We start from the raw sequence: 18,904 nt of genomic DNA on the forward strand, positions 1-18,904 counted from the left end.
AAAATCTGTGGAGTAATCTACCTGAGACTCAAACCTCTACAAATGAATAAATGTCATATTTTACACAGAGCAGCTCAGGTGTCTCAAGTCCCACATCCATGCCTTCTCAGCAGCTAATCAGACATCACTACAGTTTTGGTCCCTGTTTTTACTCATATCTTATCTTAACAAAAAAAATATTGACAGATTATTTGAGGAATTTCAAGTTTAAAAATAAATAGCTGAATGTAACTTAGGTTGGAGGTTGTATTTTTAGAATGAGAGCAGGGCTATCACTCTCAAAACAAGAGGAACTGTTAGGACAGAAAGAACTAAAAATACTTTGATAAACACACACTAAAGTCACATTGTTCTTTATTTTTCCAAGGGTGGCCTTATTGCTATGGTTAGAATAGACTCTTTCAAGAGTTACATCAGTGCTGACTCCACATTAACAAGCACATGTCATCTGGGTTGTGATCACTAATACTGCACAGGATGGTGTGTTTGCAGGGGTTGTCCACCAGAAGACGGGGGGTCCATCATGTGGGAGAAGACTTGGTGACACTTTCCCATCTTTTCCTGCCAGGAACTCTCCCACACTGTGCTGTCTGGCAGCGGGGGACACTCTCCAGGCTCTACTGCATGAAGAGGATGCTGAAGGCCATCACGACACAGCACACAGCCACGTAGGGGCTCTTCCGCTCACCTAGGAGGGGGAAAAGCCCAAAAGAAAGATTCAGGAATGACTAAACAGATCCAGGCTGCTCCTAGTCTAACGTGCTAACTGTGATATAGCATGTGCAAGTTCACATTCAGCATTTCTGGCTGGAGAAATGCTATTAGAGGTACAGTTGTGTGCCCAGTAAGAATACACATGGAAAACCCAAATGTAGGATATTTCTACAAAAAGACAGAGTTGCAGCTCTTCGCTTTAAGATAGTGACTTTAAAGAAGGGCATGTAGTGACAGGACAAGGAGAAACGGCTTTAAACTCAAAGAGAGGAAGTTTAGACTAAATATCATGAAGAAAATGTTTCCTGTGAGAGTGGTGAGGCCCTGGCACAGGTTGGCCAGAGAAGCTGTGGCTGCTCCATCTCTGGAAGTGTCCAGGGCCAGGTTGGAGCAAACTGGTCTAAAGAAGACGGAGAGATGCCTGTCTTTTTTACTTGTTAAAGGGACATAACATTGTAAGCACATGAAGAGGGTCTGGCCCACACATTTCCAAGATAAAAATGGTCAACAGATCATAGAAGTTGCAGACACCTGTATTTCTGATTGTTTCAAATTGATGTCACAGCTTTTCCAGGGCACACCATGAATGAAAAGTTAAGTTTACTCCATTAGCCCACTTATATTTGGAGGCAAAAGTAATCATGAGAGATCTATTCCCCTTCATTTGGATCAGGACAAAATGTTACAGAGGTGTCTTATTTACAAAGTAAACTATGAGAGGAAAAAAGGAATAACCTTATGTGGGGAACTGTAACACAGTCAGGGGGTTAACAGTAATGTTAGCTAGACTGATACCTATTCACATGAACACTTCCTCCACTTAATTAGCCAGGTGTTTTTACACTTCTACTTAAACTTTATTCTTCATAGGTCCACTGACTTCGCTCTGTAGAGACCAACTCTGGATGGCACTTCCAGCCCTCAGAGCTGTCAGGAAGTGTCAACACTGCAATCTGTCTTTAAAGTGCGAAGTTTCCTGTTTTTACACATCCAGAAGCACAAAGACAGAGCTGGGGCTGTTTGCCTTAAACAAAATTCAATTTCCCTGTGCTGTGCCAGGTCTTTTGTCTTACTCTATAAACCATCTTATTTTAAGACACAGTTTTCAGAGAATCGTTAAAGAAAAAAGAATACCGAGGCTTCCAAATTTAGCATCAAGGTGCATTTCTCATTAAAAAAAGAGTAATTTTTACCAGCAGAACCTTCAAATACATGGGCAACAAACTTTCCATAGAGAGAAAATAAAAAATAAAATAGTTGCAGTGACAGCTCCCATAAGCAGGAGTGCCTGCCACAGTGACATTACAAGATGTTGCCATGATCTGGCACATATTTAATTAAACTTCAAATAACTGAAAGAATCAATGTCTGCAGTTTCACATCTGTTTAAAATAAATTTTGAGGAAGTCCAACTCCTACAGTTCAGGGTATTACAATATTCATATGGGTTATACTTTTCTGCTCCTAATTTTCTTAAAAGAGAAATCACCATGTGGCAGGATTAAACATAATTTTGCACAACTCTGTAAATATGTAACCACTTGCTTGCGATTAATATCTTATGCACATGTGAAAAGGTTGTTTAAACATACTAGGGATGTTAAATGCAAAGGAAGCCAGGAGACATTTTCATTTTTTAGAAGCCTACGCTTTGTACATGCCTTCGTGAGTAACACAAACAAAATGACAGGAATCGTCCCCAAAGCCCATTTTCACCTCTCAGTCTAAAAAAGAAAGTCAAATTGGTCCACTCTAGATGCAAGCTGTAATAGAAACATAGCTAACAGAAAAGAATATGCCTGCACTTAATTGACTAGAAAGAAGATGACAAGGGAAGGTGAAGTAAAGTATTCTCTTCAACCTTGAACAAACCCTAAAGCAGCTCAATTTTTACATTTGTTTTCGCTGGTACAGCTCAAAATAATTTCTGACATCTGACATCTTCCCAGTATCTTTCAATTACAGCACTAAAATTGATTCTGCTATGTCAATTATCTAAATAGGACAATATCTGCAATCACTTTAACAACAGGTCTCAACAAAAAACATTTTTTTGTGTCAATGCTTTTTTACAAATTGAAAAATGCATGTCATGCCCCTCTCAAAGCCCGGAATGCAGAAAGGGGAATCATACAGGTTTTCTTTCTCTTTTTTCTCTTCATAGTTTTAATGACAAGTAAGAAGATCTACAGTTACAAGCTAATAGTTTCTGCTGTACATTAACAATGCAACTTGAACAACACTGTTTTGATGATGGGTTTGTAATTTTTAAAAATCCTGGATATACCTTAAAAGTTGAGACTATACTTCTCTTGTATATTCCAATTTCCCTCTCAAAATAAATTCAGGATAAGGATTAAAATAAATATAAACCCAATGTTATGGGAAAATGTCAGGAATCAGATAGAGCTGATCAGCCTGTCTGCAGATGTCACTTGACATGAACAGCTTTCTGTAATTCAGAAGTGCACAGAAGCTGACTAAAGAAAGAAGAGAAAAAAAAATACACTCGTGCTTAAACAGAACCTCAATGCATTATTTTTTATTACTATAAGATAAATATCTGGCTTTTTTTCAGTAGTCCATTAGCATTTTATATAGATTGCAGTTTATAAGGAATCATTCATTTCTTTGTACGTTAATAAGAATTCCCCCATGATTACTTCACGTGGCAAGAAGTGTGAAAGACTTCTGAAAATATAACATCACACACATGAACTGACATCAGAATATGCAGGCCTTCCATGACGCTGATCTAAGACAGCGATATCCTGCTCCCTTATTTCACAGGGGTAAAACCTGCATTTTTTAAGACAGAGTGTATATATGGAATTCATTGCTACAGAAAAACATTAACTTAACAAATAATGCCAGAAAAAGCACTGGTCTTAAAGATTTTAAAATTAAAAAAAAAAAAAAAAGAATTACCAATCCTGGCGCACTTCCAGAATATCCCCAACAGTCTGTAAAGACAAAACAAATTCATTAGTCTCTTGAGTTTAAAAAACAATATTTAAGAAAATAATCTAAGTCCAGATTTTCTTTCTTCTATTCTAAAGCAATCTGAATCGACAGTAGTCTGTCAACTTGACCCTCTTCTGGACATGAGAAAGTAGCAGATACCTGCACAAAGAGGCACAGGCTATGAACTACATGAGAGGCAAAGTTCCAAGTCTAGCAAGGTGGGGTTTTTTGCATGCAAGAAAAACCAAGATGCATTTAACTCAGTCTGTATTCCAGATTAATTTCATCAGAATTGTGCAGTCTACATTAAAGTACCACACACAGAAAATTATGTTAACAAAAAAACTCAGAACTATACAAATATTGGGAGTTGGAAATACCAACAGACCTCTACACCATTGTATGTGGGGAACTTTTTATGTCAAAGGTTTTGAAGCGAGTTTTCCTACAAGTAGGACAGATGATAAACTTCAGCACTTTAAATTTAATGCTTTGTAGTCTCTCTTTTGCATTTCTCTTAGAAACAGTGGATAAAAATGCCTTCTCTAGCAGGCATTTTCTTCTCACAGGTGTAATCTAATATAGAATGCTTCTGTTGAAACTATAACAAAACAATTCTTATGGTTTGTTCTTACTCCTTTACTTACAATTTCTTTGTCTAACTAAAATAATCTCACACTGACTGCTCAAGAGAAGCAAGGCCAAGGACTGCATTAGGATCTGAGGAGGAGAAGGGGAAGCATATTAAGCATCCTGAATAAGAAGGTAGCTTTCAGCCTTATAAATGTTGGTCAAAAATATTCAAAACTTGTCTGCAGGAAGGTTTCCTTCATAGTACGTCTGGTCGCAATGCAGTAAAAATGTCTGGATTCAACTATATTGTTTATTTATAGATTAATGGAGCAAAAAAAGAAGAAACCTAATTACTTTTCCTCCTTCTCCTAATACGCTTATCAGCCGTTACTTCAGCTTGTGTTATTTGTGGGGTTGTAACTATACCTGCAGTTCTCCAAGTGCTTTCCCACAGTGCTCTGAACTACACTGACACTGGCTTGATTATCTATCCTTCCCCTTTCTTGGGCTCTGGCAATTGCCTATTTTTAATATGGTTAAGTGCAGACAGGTAGGAATGGGTCCCTTGCTCCTGCATCTTCAGTAGACAACACATCCTGGACCTTTGAAAAAATAATTTCTCTGCTACTTCATATTTTATGGTCTCTTTTATGGCCTCAGTTTACTTCAACATCTCTTTTTCTTTCCATTTAGCAACCTCACCTTTACTTCTGAAATAAAGACTCGGTGTCAGGCAGGTGAGAACCAAGTGAGGTAGCAAGAGATTAAGGTTTTCAAAGTCAAAGTGAAATGCTTTTTGACCAACATATCTCTTGCTGACCAATTTATCATGAACAGCATTTTAGCATTTCCATTTCTAGAAAAGGCTTTTTCATTTGGGCTTTAGATTGTTTACCTCAAGCGAAATATATATGTATATATTTATACTTATTTGGCTTTTACTGTATTTCTGTAAAGCCAAAGCCCTTTTTTTTTGCTGCTTTTATGTAGCTCCACAAGCAGAAATAATAATGACTGCATGTGGAGCACCACACTTTTCCAGGCTAAGAGGTCATACAATAAAGTAACCTCGAGACATCTAGGCACTTTTTGAGGATGCATGCAGGTAGAAAGGCATTCATGTGTAAATCTTACGGAGCAAAACACATAGGCCCACATTACTGCATGGGTAGCACTTCAGGTTCTCAAAAACTTTGTCACTCTCTGTAAAATTGGAATTTACAGATAGTGTGCTGCAAAACCAACACAAAAACTTCCACAGCCCTGCTTCTCATGCTGCCATCTCTCAAAAGCTTGCCCATGAAGGAATAAACATTACTGTTCCTTTTATGTGTGTTTGAAGAATCTTGCCTGGGAAAAAGAGTATTAACTCTTTCAGGAAGTCTATAAATACACTGAATTTGCCTTACAATCTCAGCAAGGGTATTTTCTCAGGTTTTTTTTGACTATGTTTAACAGTGTGAAGTTCTTACTGAAGTATTGTACATTGCTTCTAGCTCTCAGTGAAAATACAAATATCTGATGTGGTAGGTACACAACAGAATATGGGTTTCATCAGGTCCCCTTACTGCAGTTAACAATTTATGAACTTAAAAGTCACTGAAAGGGGGACTGACAAACCTTCCCACAGATGACAGCAGCACCTTTTTAAAGAGCTTGTGTGCCACTGGAACAGCTCAGTGTCTGTCTGTCCACATACCCCACTACCGAGCAGAGGCAGATGGAAATCAGGACCTTCTAACCAGCTACAGTAATATCCTCGGGATGAACTGGGAAGCTCACACTGCAGGAAAAGCCTGTACAGACCTTCTGCTCCCCTGGATTTTTCCATTAGTGTTCATCTTAGGTTCACAACATGCAGCTCTTCAAGTCAAAACCTGTTTGTTTTTTACAGAAATGATGCTGCCTTGAATGAATTTCCCCCAAAATAATTCCTCCTGAAGCAACCACTCCAGGTAACTGCACTGTTCCCTACTCTCCCCTTTACGTTCCTCTCCATCCGTGTTTGGAGGCAGGTGAAGTGTGTCAGTCTGGCCTTCACACCCGTTGTTTTTTGGCAGCCACAAGCCAAATGCGCACAAGCTTCTGCCTGTTACTGGCTTTCAGTGTTAGATGTTAAAAGCCCTGGTCATGAAAGTGGCATTGGTTGTCTGGAGAGCAAAAAACCCAAATAAATGAAACCCATTAAGTTGAGGAGCAGTTATCGGGGCCTTAGACTTCAACTGCTGAACAGTATATGTTGGGAAAATGCAGCCTCCATGTGTTTACCAGGACAGCCCCAGTGCCACTGCAGGAGGGAGTGTGAGAGATACCCCACTGCAATGGCTGTGGAAAATCAAAGGGAACTCTGCTGCACATAAGCTAACACATCTTTCTGGTTAGCAGAGAGGAAGGAATGATGTTGTGGTACACGTTCTCCCCTAGTTAGTATGAAGCAGTAAATCTCCACTTGCTTTCTCAGGCTTAAACAGAACAAAGCACATGGAAACACTCAAGGCGTGTAAGGGAGAATGAAGTTTTAAAATTCAGCTTGGCTTGGTAGGAACAGACAGACTTTGGCAGAAGTGAAGAGGATGAAATAGAGTGTTAAGAGGATGGGTGACATCACTTTGCAACACTGTCTCTCAACCAACAGAAAAATGCTTCTTCCCTTAGTATCAACTCATTTAAATCCTCACCAAAGTTACCACTCACTTGGAAATAAAGTGAGTAACTATCAACATTCCTCCTCTCTGTCACTTTAATATTTTATTGCTACTTTTTTTTAATGTCATTAATTTGGAGCAGGAATAATGAGGTAAGCTCATCCCTGTGGTAAAATGAAATATCACCAGAGTTTGTTTTATCCCATATGTCTAGACGTTTCCATCTGAGCATGGAATATGTCAGAGGAGAGGGACAGGGGTTTAACAGCATACGAGCTCCATGTAAACATCCACCACACAGGAAACAAATTTCATTGCTTCCAGGCCAAGGTTTTATTCTCCAGTACAAAGCAGTCTACATACGCATGTATCTATGAAACAAAACGGTATGTCCAACATCTATATAAATACAAACCTACAGATCAAACGCCCAACTCCTCCACTGTGTCAGCACCCTTTGAAAACATTTTATTAAGAGACTTCTATTGTGCTCCAGACAGATTTGCCTCAAGAATAAACAGAGTAGCTCCAGATTAAAGGAAATACTCCCTGCCAAGAACAGCACTAAAATTTTTAATCAGTAAAATAAACATTCTTACTTCTTACTGTGTATACCTCATTGACTATTGTGTTATCTTCCACCAGCAGACACCCAAACTCCCCTCGCCCTCCCACTCCCTGTCCTTCATGAAGTCATCCTTTCTTTCCATCTTTACTTCTATCCAAAGAAATCTCCCATGTCAGTGGCAATTTCTTATAAACGGACACAAGTGTTTTTGTGTTAGAACTCCCAAATTTAAAAACTCTGGCATACTCTGGTTACTTATGATGCTAAAAGAAAAAAACCTGGGTGATTAAACATAACTCCAGAGGTTAACTACAACAAAGGTTTTCAGAAGACAAACACTGAAGGTTCTTGGTGACAAGAGTCTAATTAAAACTTGAGAATTCTTCTGAAAATTAAATGCAGAAGTGACAGGAGATACTAAGGGAAAAGGAAAATTTTATTTAGCAGGAAATGACCTAAAGGAAAAAGTGGACAAGTCAAACACCCAGCTCCCAAAAGCCTGTCTGTTTTCCCACCTAGAACATTTCCAGCTAGAATTACCTTCTACTTCTACAAATACTATCTCTTCTCTACTAACCTCAAGTGATACTATTTCTGAAATATTGTGGACAGTCTCAGTGGTTTCTATGTCATAATAGTCGAAAAATTACTTTAAAACCACTACAATTAAATGACAGTTCTGCTGATCACAGTTAAGAGTGTCCAAAGGACACAAAAAACATAGGTTAGGTTTGTAGAAACTTTTAAAATTTCTCTTCTAGAAATTCTTTCATCTTAGACAGTATAAACCCATGATTTAAACAGACCACACATAAGGATAGTGTTGCTTATTTTAACGAATATTCTTAGGGTTTTTTTTTAGTTAAAGATTATTGCTAAAGCTGCGTTTCAAACTTTTATCTCCAAAACACCTGTCTTGAAAACAAACAAAATGCCAGCTTTTGCTGTTTTTTTACCCACCCTAAGGATCAAAACTAAATCATTGCAACAATAGCCATGTGTAGGAGAATGTTTCCTTTCTGCCTTTCATTTCTGTATCTTTAAGAAGCATCTAACAAGAAAGCTGTAAATTCAGAAAACTAATAATGCAGCATTATTTAAGTTAGTTAGCTAATAAATTATTTCAATACAATTAAAACTAAGGCCTTGCAGATACGTTATTGCACTCTATTGTAATGTACAAAATGAAGATTTTTATCTTCAAAGAGAGAAGTTTTCCAAAATACTATTTGTATTATCACAGACACCATCAGAGGGTACTAAAAAGTTGAAGTTAAAACCACACGTCTTGTGCATTTGTAAAATTATCAGACTACATACCCAGTTTTATTTTTGTCCAGTAAGCTGGGAGCCAAAGATCTGATATAGGCACAGGTACATATGAGCAGCAAGATTACTGTCAGCAGACTCTGGAAGTTGAAGATGGCAGACTGTGGAGGAAAATCAGAAGATAAAAATTACTCCTTTACAATACAAAACTTCCCTCATTGGAAAAAAATAGGTGAACCCTTAGGTAATACCCATTAAAACCAAAAATGAAACCAACAATGACAATGAGCCAGAAAATCTTTGCATCAGTAAAATATGGCAGTGGTACAGAAGATGAAGAGTAATTGGCTGTAAACCAGTGGTAGCCAAGACAGAGAACGACAAGACATAGGTAGGAGGATTGTTAATATACCCCTTTATGAAGACTACATGACAAATTCAAAAAGTTTATAGACATACACAGTCAAGCCCATCTGAACTACAGTAAGTGATTAATTTTATTTTCAAATTACATTTTTATTTTTGATTTAAAACATCTTTCCTGTAAATACATTTTTAGAAGTGCTAATTACATGGAAAATGCTGGACAAATGGAGCAGTTGCCTTTGGATTGAGAAAGAAAGTCCTATTGTTTGATAGTGAACACTGGTCAGCCTAGTGGCAGTAAGAAGTAATAATTCTTGAGAAATTGATGCAATATTTGGCAATTTGGTAAATTTTTAATTATCAGTAATAGGCAGAAACTGCATATCAAAACCTTTTTAAATTTATTTACAGTTTTGGGGTTTCTTTTAACTTTTAACTGTCTCAACTGGAATTTAGTCTGCTTGACAGCACCAGGTAAGGCAATTGCTTACTTCAAAAAGCTTTATTTTATCTTCACTCTGTTTCCCCCATTTCTGAATCCAATTTAGTGTAAAGTTCAAAAAAAAAAAAAAAAGGTCAAAGCAAATACAATAAATTCGTTCTTCATTCTGGAGTTCTGATGAATTTATGTCTCATATTTTTGCACTGCTCAACCCAGATGGCTGAGTGGTGGTATTTAATTAAGGGTAAATATTTAGCACTTAGGAAGGGCTATTACATAGCAGTTTCCCTCTCCAAGCATATTTTAGAGCACATAAGAGCCTTCATTTCCACAGCCTGAGGCACATCTCTGTTGATGCACGTGTGCTTTCTCCCTGTGTCAAAAAATTCCAATGTTTAGAAGCTCTGATAATCGAATTTCTCTTCACAGTTAAAAAGAATTATACAGGAAAATCACAATATTTCAGTTCATTACAGCACTAACAGTAAAATTAAGAGAGAAAAATACGAAGCTGTAGTACAAGCAAAGCCACTGGAACATCCACAATCCTTCTGATATAAAAAACCTTGTAACAAACAAACAAACAAGCAAACAAAAAAAGGCAAAAAACTTTGGCTTATTTAAAAGTCCATGAAGCAACAACAGAAAATGAATACAACTACCAGCCTGAATAAGTGCTTTAGAAAGGGTTAGATATTCAGAGTAGTTTAAATACCAAACGTAATGGGTACAGGCCACTGTGTTAAAAGGAGCATCACAGAGAACCTTAAGGAACAACTCTGCCTCTGCATCCTGTGTCAGAGATTTCAGCATCCCTGAAATCCAACATTTCTGGGATGATGGAGAAGGGACATTATGCCAGTGACCCACACCCAGTGTAAGCCCTTGGTCCTGAAACATAAGGCTTCTTGCTCTTCTTCTGAGCCATGGCATTTACTTGAGTCATGTTTAATTTAGTATTGCCTAACTAGGTATCAATTCTGTCCTGCCATGTCATAAATAATGGAGAGTATATTCACAAAGCACAAAACACTGCTCATCACCACCAGACTCCTCTGCCTCTGTAGGTGACAGGAGGTTTTGCCAGCTCCAGAACCCAGGGAATTCTGGATTCCCTGCAGAAGAACCTGCTCTGTCCCACAAGAGCCGGGGTCCTGTGGCTCCTGAGGGTCTGGGAACACGGCTGCCCCTCAGCACAGCCAGATATTCCCTATCAACTGATTAACTGGATCAGTCCCCTGGGACAAGCAGCTGCTCTGCACATCTCACAGAGCCCCGCTCCCAGGAATTCCTGCAGCTGCTTCCCAGGGCTGCACTGGGCACCACAACACAGGGAAATGGCACCAGGGCACACTTGCTTCCCCTTCAGCAGCAATTGTAAATGAATACTCATGAAATGTGTGCTTAGTTCATCAGCAGGGGTAGGGTATAATTACTCTTTGTTGGAGTCCTCACGTGTTCCTGAAGACATGCAATTACAGACCTCCTTCCACTGGACCCTGCCCTGAATGACACCTTTATCTGCACATCTGGACATGAGTGAGCGTTCTAAAACTGGCCTACAATTTTAAACTGGAAATGAAAATTTAGTCTTGAATTAGATTGGCTTTGCTTTTCGCATCCCAAGTAATTCTTACAGCCCAGCTGAATTCACAAAAAAGAGAATTACATTTGGCTGCTTCAGCTGGTGGAATTAAAAGCTGCTGTGAGTTGTTAATTTCTCAGAATCCTTTTAAAAATGCTGCATTCACATACGGAGCTACCTGGACAATGTAATGTAGGTGGGTCACAGTTGATTTAGTTCAACTGGGTTCCTCTGATCGAAAAGTAATTAATTAGGATCTTTCAAATGTGTTGACTGGCTTAAGGCAGGTCCTGTGAGCTTCATTCCCACTACAAAGAAATCTCAGCACATGGAGAAATTGATGCTGTCTTTTAGACTGTGTCCGCATGTGGGTGAAACTACAACTAACTTCCCAAGACTCACATTCAAACACAGAAAACAATCAGCACTGGTATTTTATTCTGGTTTTAGGCAGTGCAAGCTTTAATTTTACAGGCTGAAATTTCCTGCATCTGCACTTGGTACAGTTCTGACACAGTGGAAACACCTGAGTGGTTCCACTCTGTGTTACCTAAGTAATCACAGTCCCCTGATGTTCCCCACCTGCAGCACTAATGAGGTTTTGCAACCAGAAGAACATCCAAGCATAAGCTTTTACCAAAGTCTTTAGAAATTTAAGAACATAGACTTCAGCTTTGAGAGCTACCTGCCCAAAATCCTTCCCAAAATTAGACTTTAAAAAGGCCTTAATATTATTTCCTAATCATGATGTATGTTAGTAAAAACTCCATATAATAAACCATAAAGAATGATTACTCCTGAAAGTTTTTCTGTGTTTAGATTAGCAGTGGTGGCATATATTACATTAAATACTAATGGGAATGTACACTAGTTGGAAATCAAATGGCACAGCTAGGGACATCTGAATGTATTTCCATCTGAATATAAACAAAGTTTAATATATTTTAATAAGAGTCAAGTCAAAGTTAAAAATTACCTATGCGACTGAGAAAGGAAATCATGATTGGTCACAATATTTGCACAGGCCTTGATAACCTCATTATTGACAAGGTTGCACCTCCTGCAATTTAGTCAGCATTAAATTTACTACGCTTGTAGAGATAGAAAAAAAAGAAGCCGCTCAGAGTTCTGGATATCAATGGCTCTTGTACTTCATAAGAATATTTAATTCAATTTGCTGAGGGGACACTGAGATCATTGACTGATTTTTCAGTGATCACTGGTGAATATGTATTCACCCTCAGCAGAAACAGCCATAATGGATGCACTAATTCTAAACATGTTTCTGCATTGAAATTGACAGCCCATGGACAAGACACTGTAACTATTCTACCTCTGCAGTTCTCATTCATTCCATCACTCCAGCATTCTCTGCTGCAGAGACATGGTTTTGTTCCATGTCCTTGCAGACAACACCAGAATTACCAACCGATGCATTTACTGATGTAACCCTTGGGTAGCACTGTAATAAATTACGTTGTAAGTTTTGATGCAACTCTGTGTCACAACAGCCCTGCTGGCTTTCCCCTCGCCTGCTACACTTTTGTTGAAAACAAACTCCTTGACATCATGCCTCCAGGGGAAATAAAACATCCAGGAGAACAAAAACCCCATGCTGTTTGTCCTACTGGGTTGGTAGGAAGTCTAAAATAAAAGCTCTCCTAGTTTATATCAACAGGCTTAACACCCAAACTGAAGCTTAACCTCCCCTAGACTTTAAGTATTTACAAAATCATTACTCTGTCTCTGATTGCAGCGTGACCATGATGATTTTATCTGTGTGTGCTACAAAAGAAGAGGCCACTGTAGGGCCAGTAAGTTGCTAAACTTTGTCCTGTGGTTACTATTACAATAATCAATTTATGTGGGCAAGCACAGATATATTACTGGAATATTCTATAGAAATTATAACCTCATTTGCACAACATGCTGCAGAACATTCAGTCTTTCTTGAACAGTTTTATTTTCTGTTTTCCTCCTCAATATTATAAAATTAATGGATGATAAAGTGTTCTGGGACCAAAGAAACAAATACTGATAGGCAGCTAAATGACTGGGTTTCTCAAAGTGTGAGCAAGAGCTTACACACTACAGTTAAACTGTTAAGCAAGAGCTGATAAAAATCCCATCATACAATAGTGAAATCAGTCTATGAAATTTTAATGAAGAGGTCCTCACAAAGCTGAAAGAGAAAATGCTTATTATCTAGGGTTTCCATTAGGCAATTCAGTTTGTATTTCCCCAGTTGAAATCAAATTTTTAGGGGAATTATACTGAAAAAAACTAACAGAAAATAAAACAAGAGGGACTACTCACAACCTGGAAGTCAAAATAATTGCCAAAAAGTAATTAAAACAAGCACCTAATTTTATTATATTCCAACCTATTAAAAAAATAGTTATTTTCACCACTGCTGCCAAATGCAGCTTGATAAAAATGAATGGAAAATAATCATTTGTAAAAGAGGCATGATAATTACGGCTATAAAAATATACAAAAAGTGCAAATCATTTAAGTTTGAAGTGATTATTGGAAAAATTATACCGCAAAACTAAGAAAGGCGAGTTTAGAAAAAACTAGTTTGTGCTTAATTAGTATCCAAATACTGGCCAATTGCAGTTACTGGTTGTTCAAACACAAATATGGGGTTTTACTCTGGATTTACAGCATATTCACTTCAGTATTTGGTTTTCAAAGAATTTAGGAATAATGTTTAACGGTCATTCACATTTCTGTCTAAAATATGTAATTTTGGACTCATGAAACTTAGGCTAAGGCTCAATTAGAGTAGTAAGGAATCTTTTACCTAGGTATTTATTGAAGAAGTACATTGGCTAATTTAAATGGCAAGCACAGCATGCAGGAGCTGACATGTAAGCTTTTCAGTCAGCTGAAGAGTAATATATCTATTTAAAACACTAGCAATCTCTTTAAACAATTAATTAGCATATGGAAACAGTTGTCCTCTCCTATAAAACCTCTCTTTTAACACATTTAGGTTTTTTTACTGCAATTCAAATCCAAAGACCAACAGTGAAAAGACACCTCAAGGTGACAATGCTGAAATTCCACTCACTTGGATTCCTTCCTCTTTGACCCAATATCTAGCTTGAAAATTGAACGTTTGGTATTAGCCTCTAGCAGACACAGCATTTCATGAAAGTATGTTACAATAAAACCCGAAGTGACTATTAACCTCTTTTATCAGGGTCACTGTAACACAAAGGTGTGTATATTCATACATTTATTAAAAAAAGCACAGAATTATGGTAAATATGCCAGTAAAAGCTTGAAGTGTCTTTTCCTCCAGGTCTCCTTTGCAGATTACACAGTTTGCAATTTCACAGAGATTTTTTTCTCCACTCTCTTCCCCTATACACAAAAGGAATACTTTATATATCCCTTCTTTTTAGGATGTTAAATCTAAGTATGTTCTCCAGAGTAAGAGAACATATTTAGTAGTTTCTGTAACTATCAGTTGTGTAGATCATATTCAGTCATTGCCACACAGCTCTCTGAAAGGATGCAAATCTTGATTTGTAGCTCTTTCTCCTCTCCTTCCCTGAAAACCTGGGCATAAGAGATTCCTAAAGTGCAATGAAACAGAAGAAAAAAAGTTTTATATATATATATATATAGAGAGAGAGAGAGAGAGACACCTTCTCCCACATTGCTCTCCTTTCTGAAGTTGCCACCACACTGATTCATTTACCTTGAAATTTACTGGGTAAACTTATAAATGCTGTGGTTGTGAATGGAAGAGATAAGAATCATAGCAAAGCACATTTTGAATCAGGTGACAACCTCACTCTAATAAAAACAGCGTGCAAAAATCATGATTTTATAATGGAAGGGGCTACAGGAATGTGCACATGGACATACAAGAAAGTCTAAGTTCTCAAAAAGAAACATATTTTAATTTACTTAAGAACTAAAAAGAGGACCACAAATACTTTATATATACTATTTACTTTTTTTTTTTTTTTTTTCATTAATAGTAGAACCATCTCTCTAGAACAGGAAAAAAGTAATTCTGTATCAGGAAAAAAATACTTAGACAACAAATCACAACAGGCTCTGTTAAGTGTCTTATGTGCTATGGCACCGGGCAGGTCCTCTGTAGGTCTCCTGCTTGGCAGAGTTTGGGTGCATGGTTTGAATATTTAGCATCTGCAAGACAAGTAATATTTTTCACAAAATTCCAGAGGTATCTACCTTATTTCCATGGCCACAAGACAATCAGAAAATTAAATTGTGAAATTAAATTTGTGTGATTTTATCAAACTCAGCAAAGAAATGGTTTTTCACAACCGGTGCCATTCCTGGTAAAACCTGTAAAGCAGACTCATTGCATCCTCCTCTTCCCAAAACAGATCAAGAGAGGCATTACACCTTGGCAGAAGAAATAACTTCCTCTGTTCTATAATTACAGAAATAAAATACTGACAATATACATTCACATATTCCTCTGAAATGACAGGATATAAATATCTACACCAAACACTTAAAGTTACATATTTGCACACCACAAAGATAGCTTAAGACTATCAGATGAAGCAGATGTTTTTAAACCTATGTGCCCTTCAGCCATGATAAAAACAAATCTGAACCAGGACTGATTACTTCTTGTCCTTTTCAATATGACAAACAAAAAACTTTGTACTTGAAGACTCCTGAGAACTCTTTTTGCAGGCCAGTGTCTCAAGTGCTGATATGTTTATATCCAACAGCTTGGTTTGAAATAATATTTACTAATGAATGTTTTTACAATTGGCTCTATGAGCAATTCCCATTCCTTCCATAAACATCAAGCTAAGAGAGCAACAAAGATCATGACAAAAATGTTTGTCCTCATGGAAACTTCCAAAACCAATTTTTTGGGCAATAATATGGGGCCAAGATCAGGTCCAACCACAGGGTGAGGGGGAAAGGAGCAATTATTGTGACGTTTTCTGCAACTCTTAAAATTTTCTCCATCACCAAATTTTGTTTGATTGTAATTGCACATTTTTGCGATGAAAGGAAGCAGCTGTTTCCTCCCTCACAGTCAAGTGTGAGCTTAAAAGTGTCTTTTTTTCCCCTAAAAAGCCATGAGACCAGAGGTGGCACCATGGAGAACCCAAAATCCCAGATACGCCATGAGGGTTGTTGCTCCCCCTGAGGAAACTCAAACTCCACAAAGGCTGAGGAACCTCATTTTCACCTCCTTCAACATGAAATCATAAGAAACCCCATTATTAGAAGATTCTTATGCTTCAGGGTCCTTCAAGCACCACATAGGAACAGAGAACATGGACAGGTGGAGAAAGTAATTCTCACAAGATCTCATGTACTTGCCATAATCTTGTTAGAGACAAGCATTAGTATTTGTTTTTAATTATTTTTATATATATTTTATATTTAATGCAAAAATATATATTCCTGTATAAACATATAAACAATATAAAATAATAATATTATTAAATACTTGTATTTAAGAGTTTAAGTGAGCAACAGAAATGTCTCACTGAGATCTCTTGCCTTTTTGTACCATCTCAAACTTTTTAAGTGAAGAAAAGAAAGGTGCTGTTGTAATTCAGTATATCTACTTTTAAAGGCACTGAGTAGGAGTCTCTTTGTTTTCTGCATGTGTGTTTTAGATCTCCTGAGACAATTTATGCCTCTTATCATAAAAAAAACCCCACCTTTGTTCACTGCTCGAAGAGACAGATAAGAACAGGTTCATCTAAAAGATCTGCCAAGGAATGCTCAGGTGAGCAACTTCCAGCAATATCCTGCTGGTGACAAGGTCTGGAGCACAGGAAAGGAAAAAAAGGAACCCTTTTTGTTTTCACCGAGTCATAAGAATGTTCAGGAGATATTTCTCTTTTCTATAAACACACAGGAAATACAACAATGTGACCCCTGCCCATGGAAGGTGGGGGGATCAGGTGACCCTTCAAGGCCCATTCCAACCAAAACGACTCTGTGATTATCAGAAAAATGTTGAAAATTCCTATATTAAAACAAAATTACACACAAACTTCAATTTTTTGCAGGGAAAACTTATCTTGACTCAGTTATTCCTTTGGTTTCCCTTTTTAATTTTAAAATCATGTATCTAAACCGCGCATGTAAACATCATACCTATATAAACACATAAATCTTGTCTGAGAAAAAGTATCTCAGTGCGCACCTCTTTACTATGACACAGATGCAAATCTCTCATTTGTATTTATCTGTATGCAAAATGGGGAAAAAAAGCAGAAAAAATATAAACAACAAAGTCCCTCTAGGCCAACTCTATATAATGAGTACAAACACATATACACGCATTTATAATGAGTACACATATATATACACTTGCATACATTTTATGTGTATGGCTTTTATATATATAAATATATATATTCATAATATATAAGTATATTAATTACTATGTTTAATTATAGACTTGCACAGAGCTGTATATTTTATATATTTATATTCACATATAGATTATAAATACAATAACCACACATAAGATTTATATAATCACAAAAATTTATACATACAAAATACATTAATATATATTTTTATGCATTATTATATAGAGAATTTGCATTATTTTAATACTTTCATTATTTTATATGTAATTCCAATATGTAATTAAAATATTATCTTATATATAATTATAATTTGATTGTGTGATTTATATATCAATTTTTATATAATTGTAATTAATATATATTTATAAATATAAAACCAAAAGTTATATAGACCATACACAGTTGCCATGAGCAGATGAACCTTGGCCTCTGACAGTACCCACAAAGCAGAGGAAAGCAGCCAATGCCAGAGCTCAGCTTTCTACCCCAGACGTATGATGTCACAGCTCACGCCATGACGTTACACAACTACTACTGCGTCATACACCACCACCATGACGTCACGAGCTCGTGAAAGACACAACCCCCCTGTCCTACCCCGCACGGGCCATCACAGATACAAAACGTGTCTTTTTCCACCCAACGCCCGTCCACCTCACAGCTGGCAAAGCCTCAGGGCGGCTCCGCGCCCACGGCCTACGGCGTAAGCGGCCCCTCTGTGGCGCCACTGGGCCCAGGGGGTGCGGTGGGGATGCGGCATTGTCTGTGCGGAGGGAGGGGTGCGGGAAAGGCCCGGGATCAGCCGGGACTGGAGCAGGACCTACGCTTACCATCGCGCCACTCCGCGCCACATCACCTTCCGGCCCCCCGGCAGGGCGGAACCGCGCACGGCGCGTCCTCACCGCACGGGGGCGGGGCCGCCACCACCATTGGCCGGTGGAGCAAGAGGGTACTGTGATTGGCCGAAGCGGCCGGTGGGGGCGGGACGAAAGGGGCGGACACGGCGCTGATTCGCTGGCGGAGGGCAGGCGGAAGCGGCGGAGCGGGAGGTAGGTTGGGTGTCCCGCCCTGCCCTCTGAGGGGACCAGGATGGGTGGCCTTGGGGTCGGGGATCCACGGGATGATCCACGGGATGATCCACGGTATTAGCAATGAGATTCGCCGCTGTCCCATGCCGGGATAACGGGATAACCGCGATCAGTAATCCCTCACCCGGCCCTGTGCCTCCGGGCGCACCGCAGCCACGTGTTTTATCCAACGCCAAAGATGCGGGGATTTTCGTGTTTTTTTTGGTTGGTTGCTTTTTTGACGGTTGTATTCGGAGGTGTCACCTCGCCCTCTGGTCTCTATGCGCGTGAGCCCCGTGCTGTGAAAGCCTGAGTAACAGAAATAGTACCTTAATGAAGCTTGGTGTTTTTTGGTGTTTTTTGG

At 38.3% G+C, this 18,904-nt stretch overlaps 2 protein-coding genes across 2 annotated transcripts in view; one reads left to right on the forward strand and one right to left on the reverse strand.

The window, feature by feature from the left end:
- Window positions 1–337: 337 nt before the first annotated feature.
- Window positions 338–18,418, reverse strand: TMEM167A (transmembrane protein 167A). The gene is given in 5 exon segments (XM_027881244.1): window positions 338–688; window positions 3,643–3,677; window positions 8,785–8,894; window positions 18,304–18,328; window positions 18,330–18,418. Coding segments are annotated over 5 exon segments (315 nt in total). The 5' UTR covers window positions 18,404–18,418; the 3' UTR covers window positions 338–617.
- Window positions 18,419–18,498: 80 nt separating this feature from the next.
- Window positions 18,499–18,904, forward strand: part of XRCC4 (X-ray repair cross complementing 4) — a 148,549-nt gene continuing 148,143 nt past the window's right edge. Inside the window, exon 1 of the mRNA XM_027881200.1 lies at window positions 18,499–18,522. The gene's annotated coding sequence lies outside the window, so the exon portion shown is untranslated. The remainder of the gene's footprint in view (window positions 18,523–18,904) is intronic.

The sequence above is a fragment of the Empidonax traillii genome, unplaced genomic scaffold (genome assembly GCF_003031625.1).
Source record: "Empidonax traillii isolate 1590-97213 ecotype Southwest subspecies unplaced genomic scaffold, ASM303162v1 scaffold6:size4315531, whole genome shotgun sequence".
NCBI classification, from domain to species: Eukaryota; Metazoa; Chordata; class Aves; order Passeriformes; family Tyrannidae; genus Empidonax; species Empidonax traillii.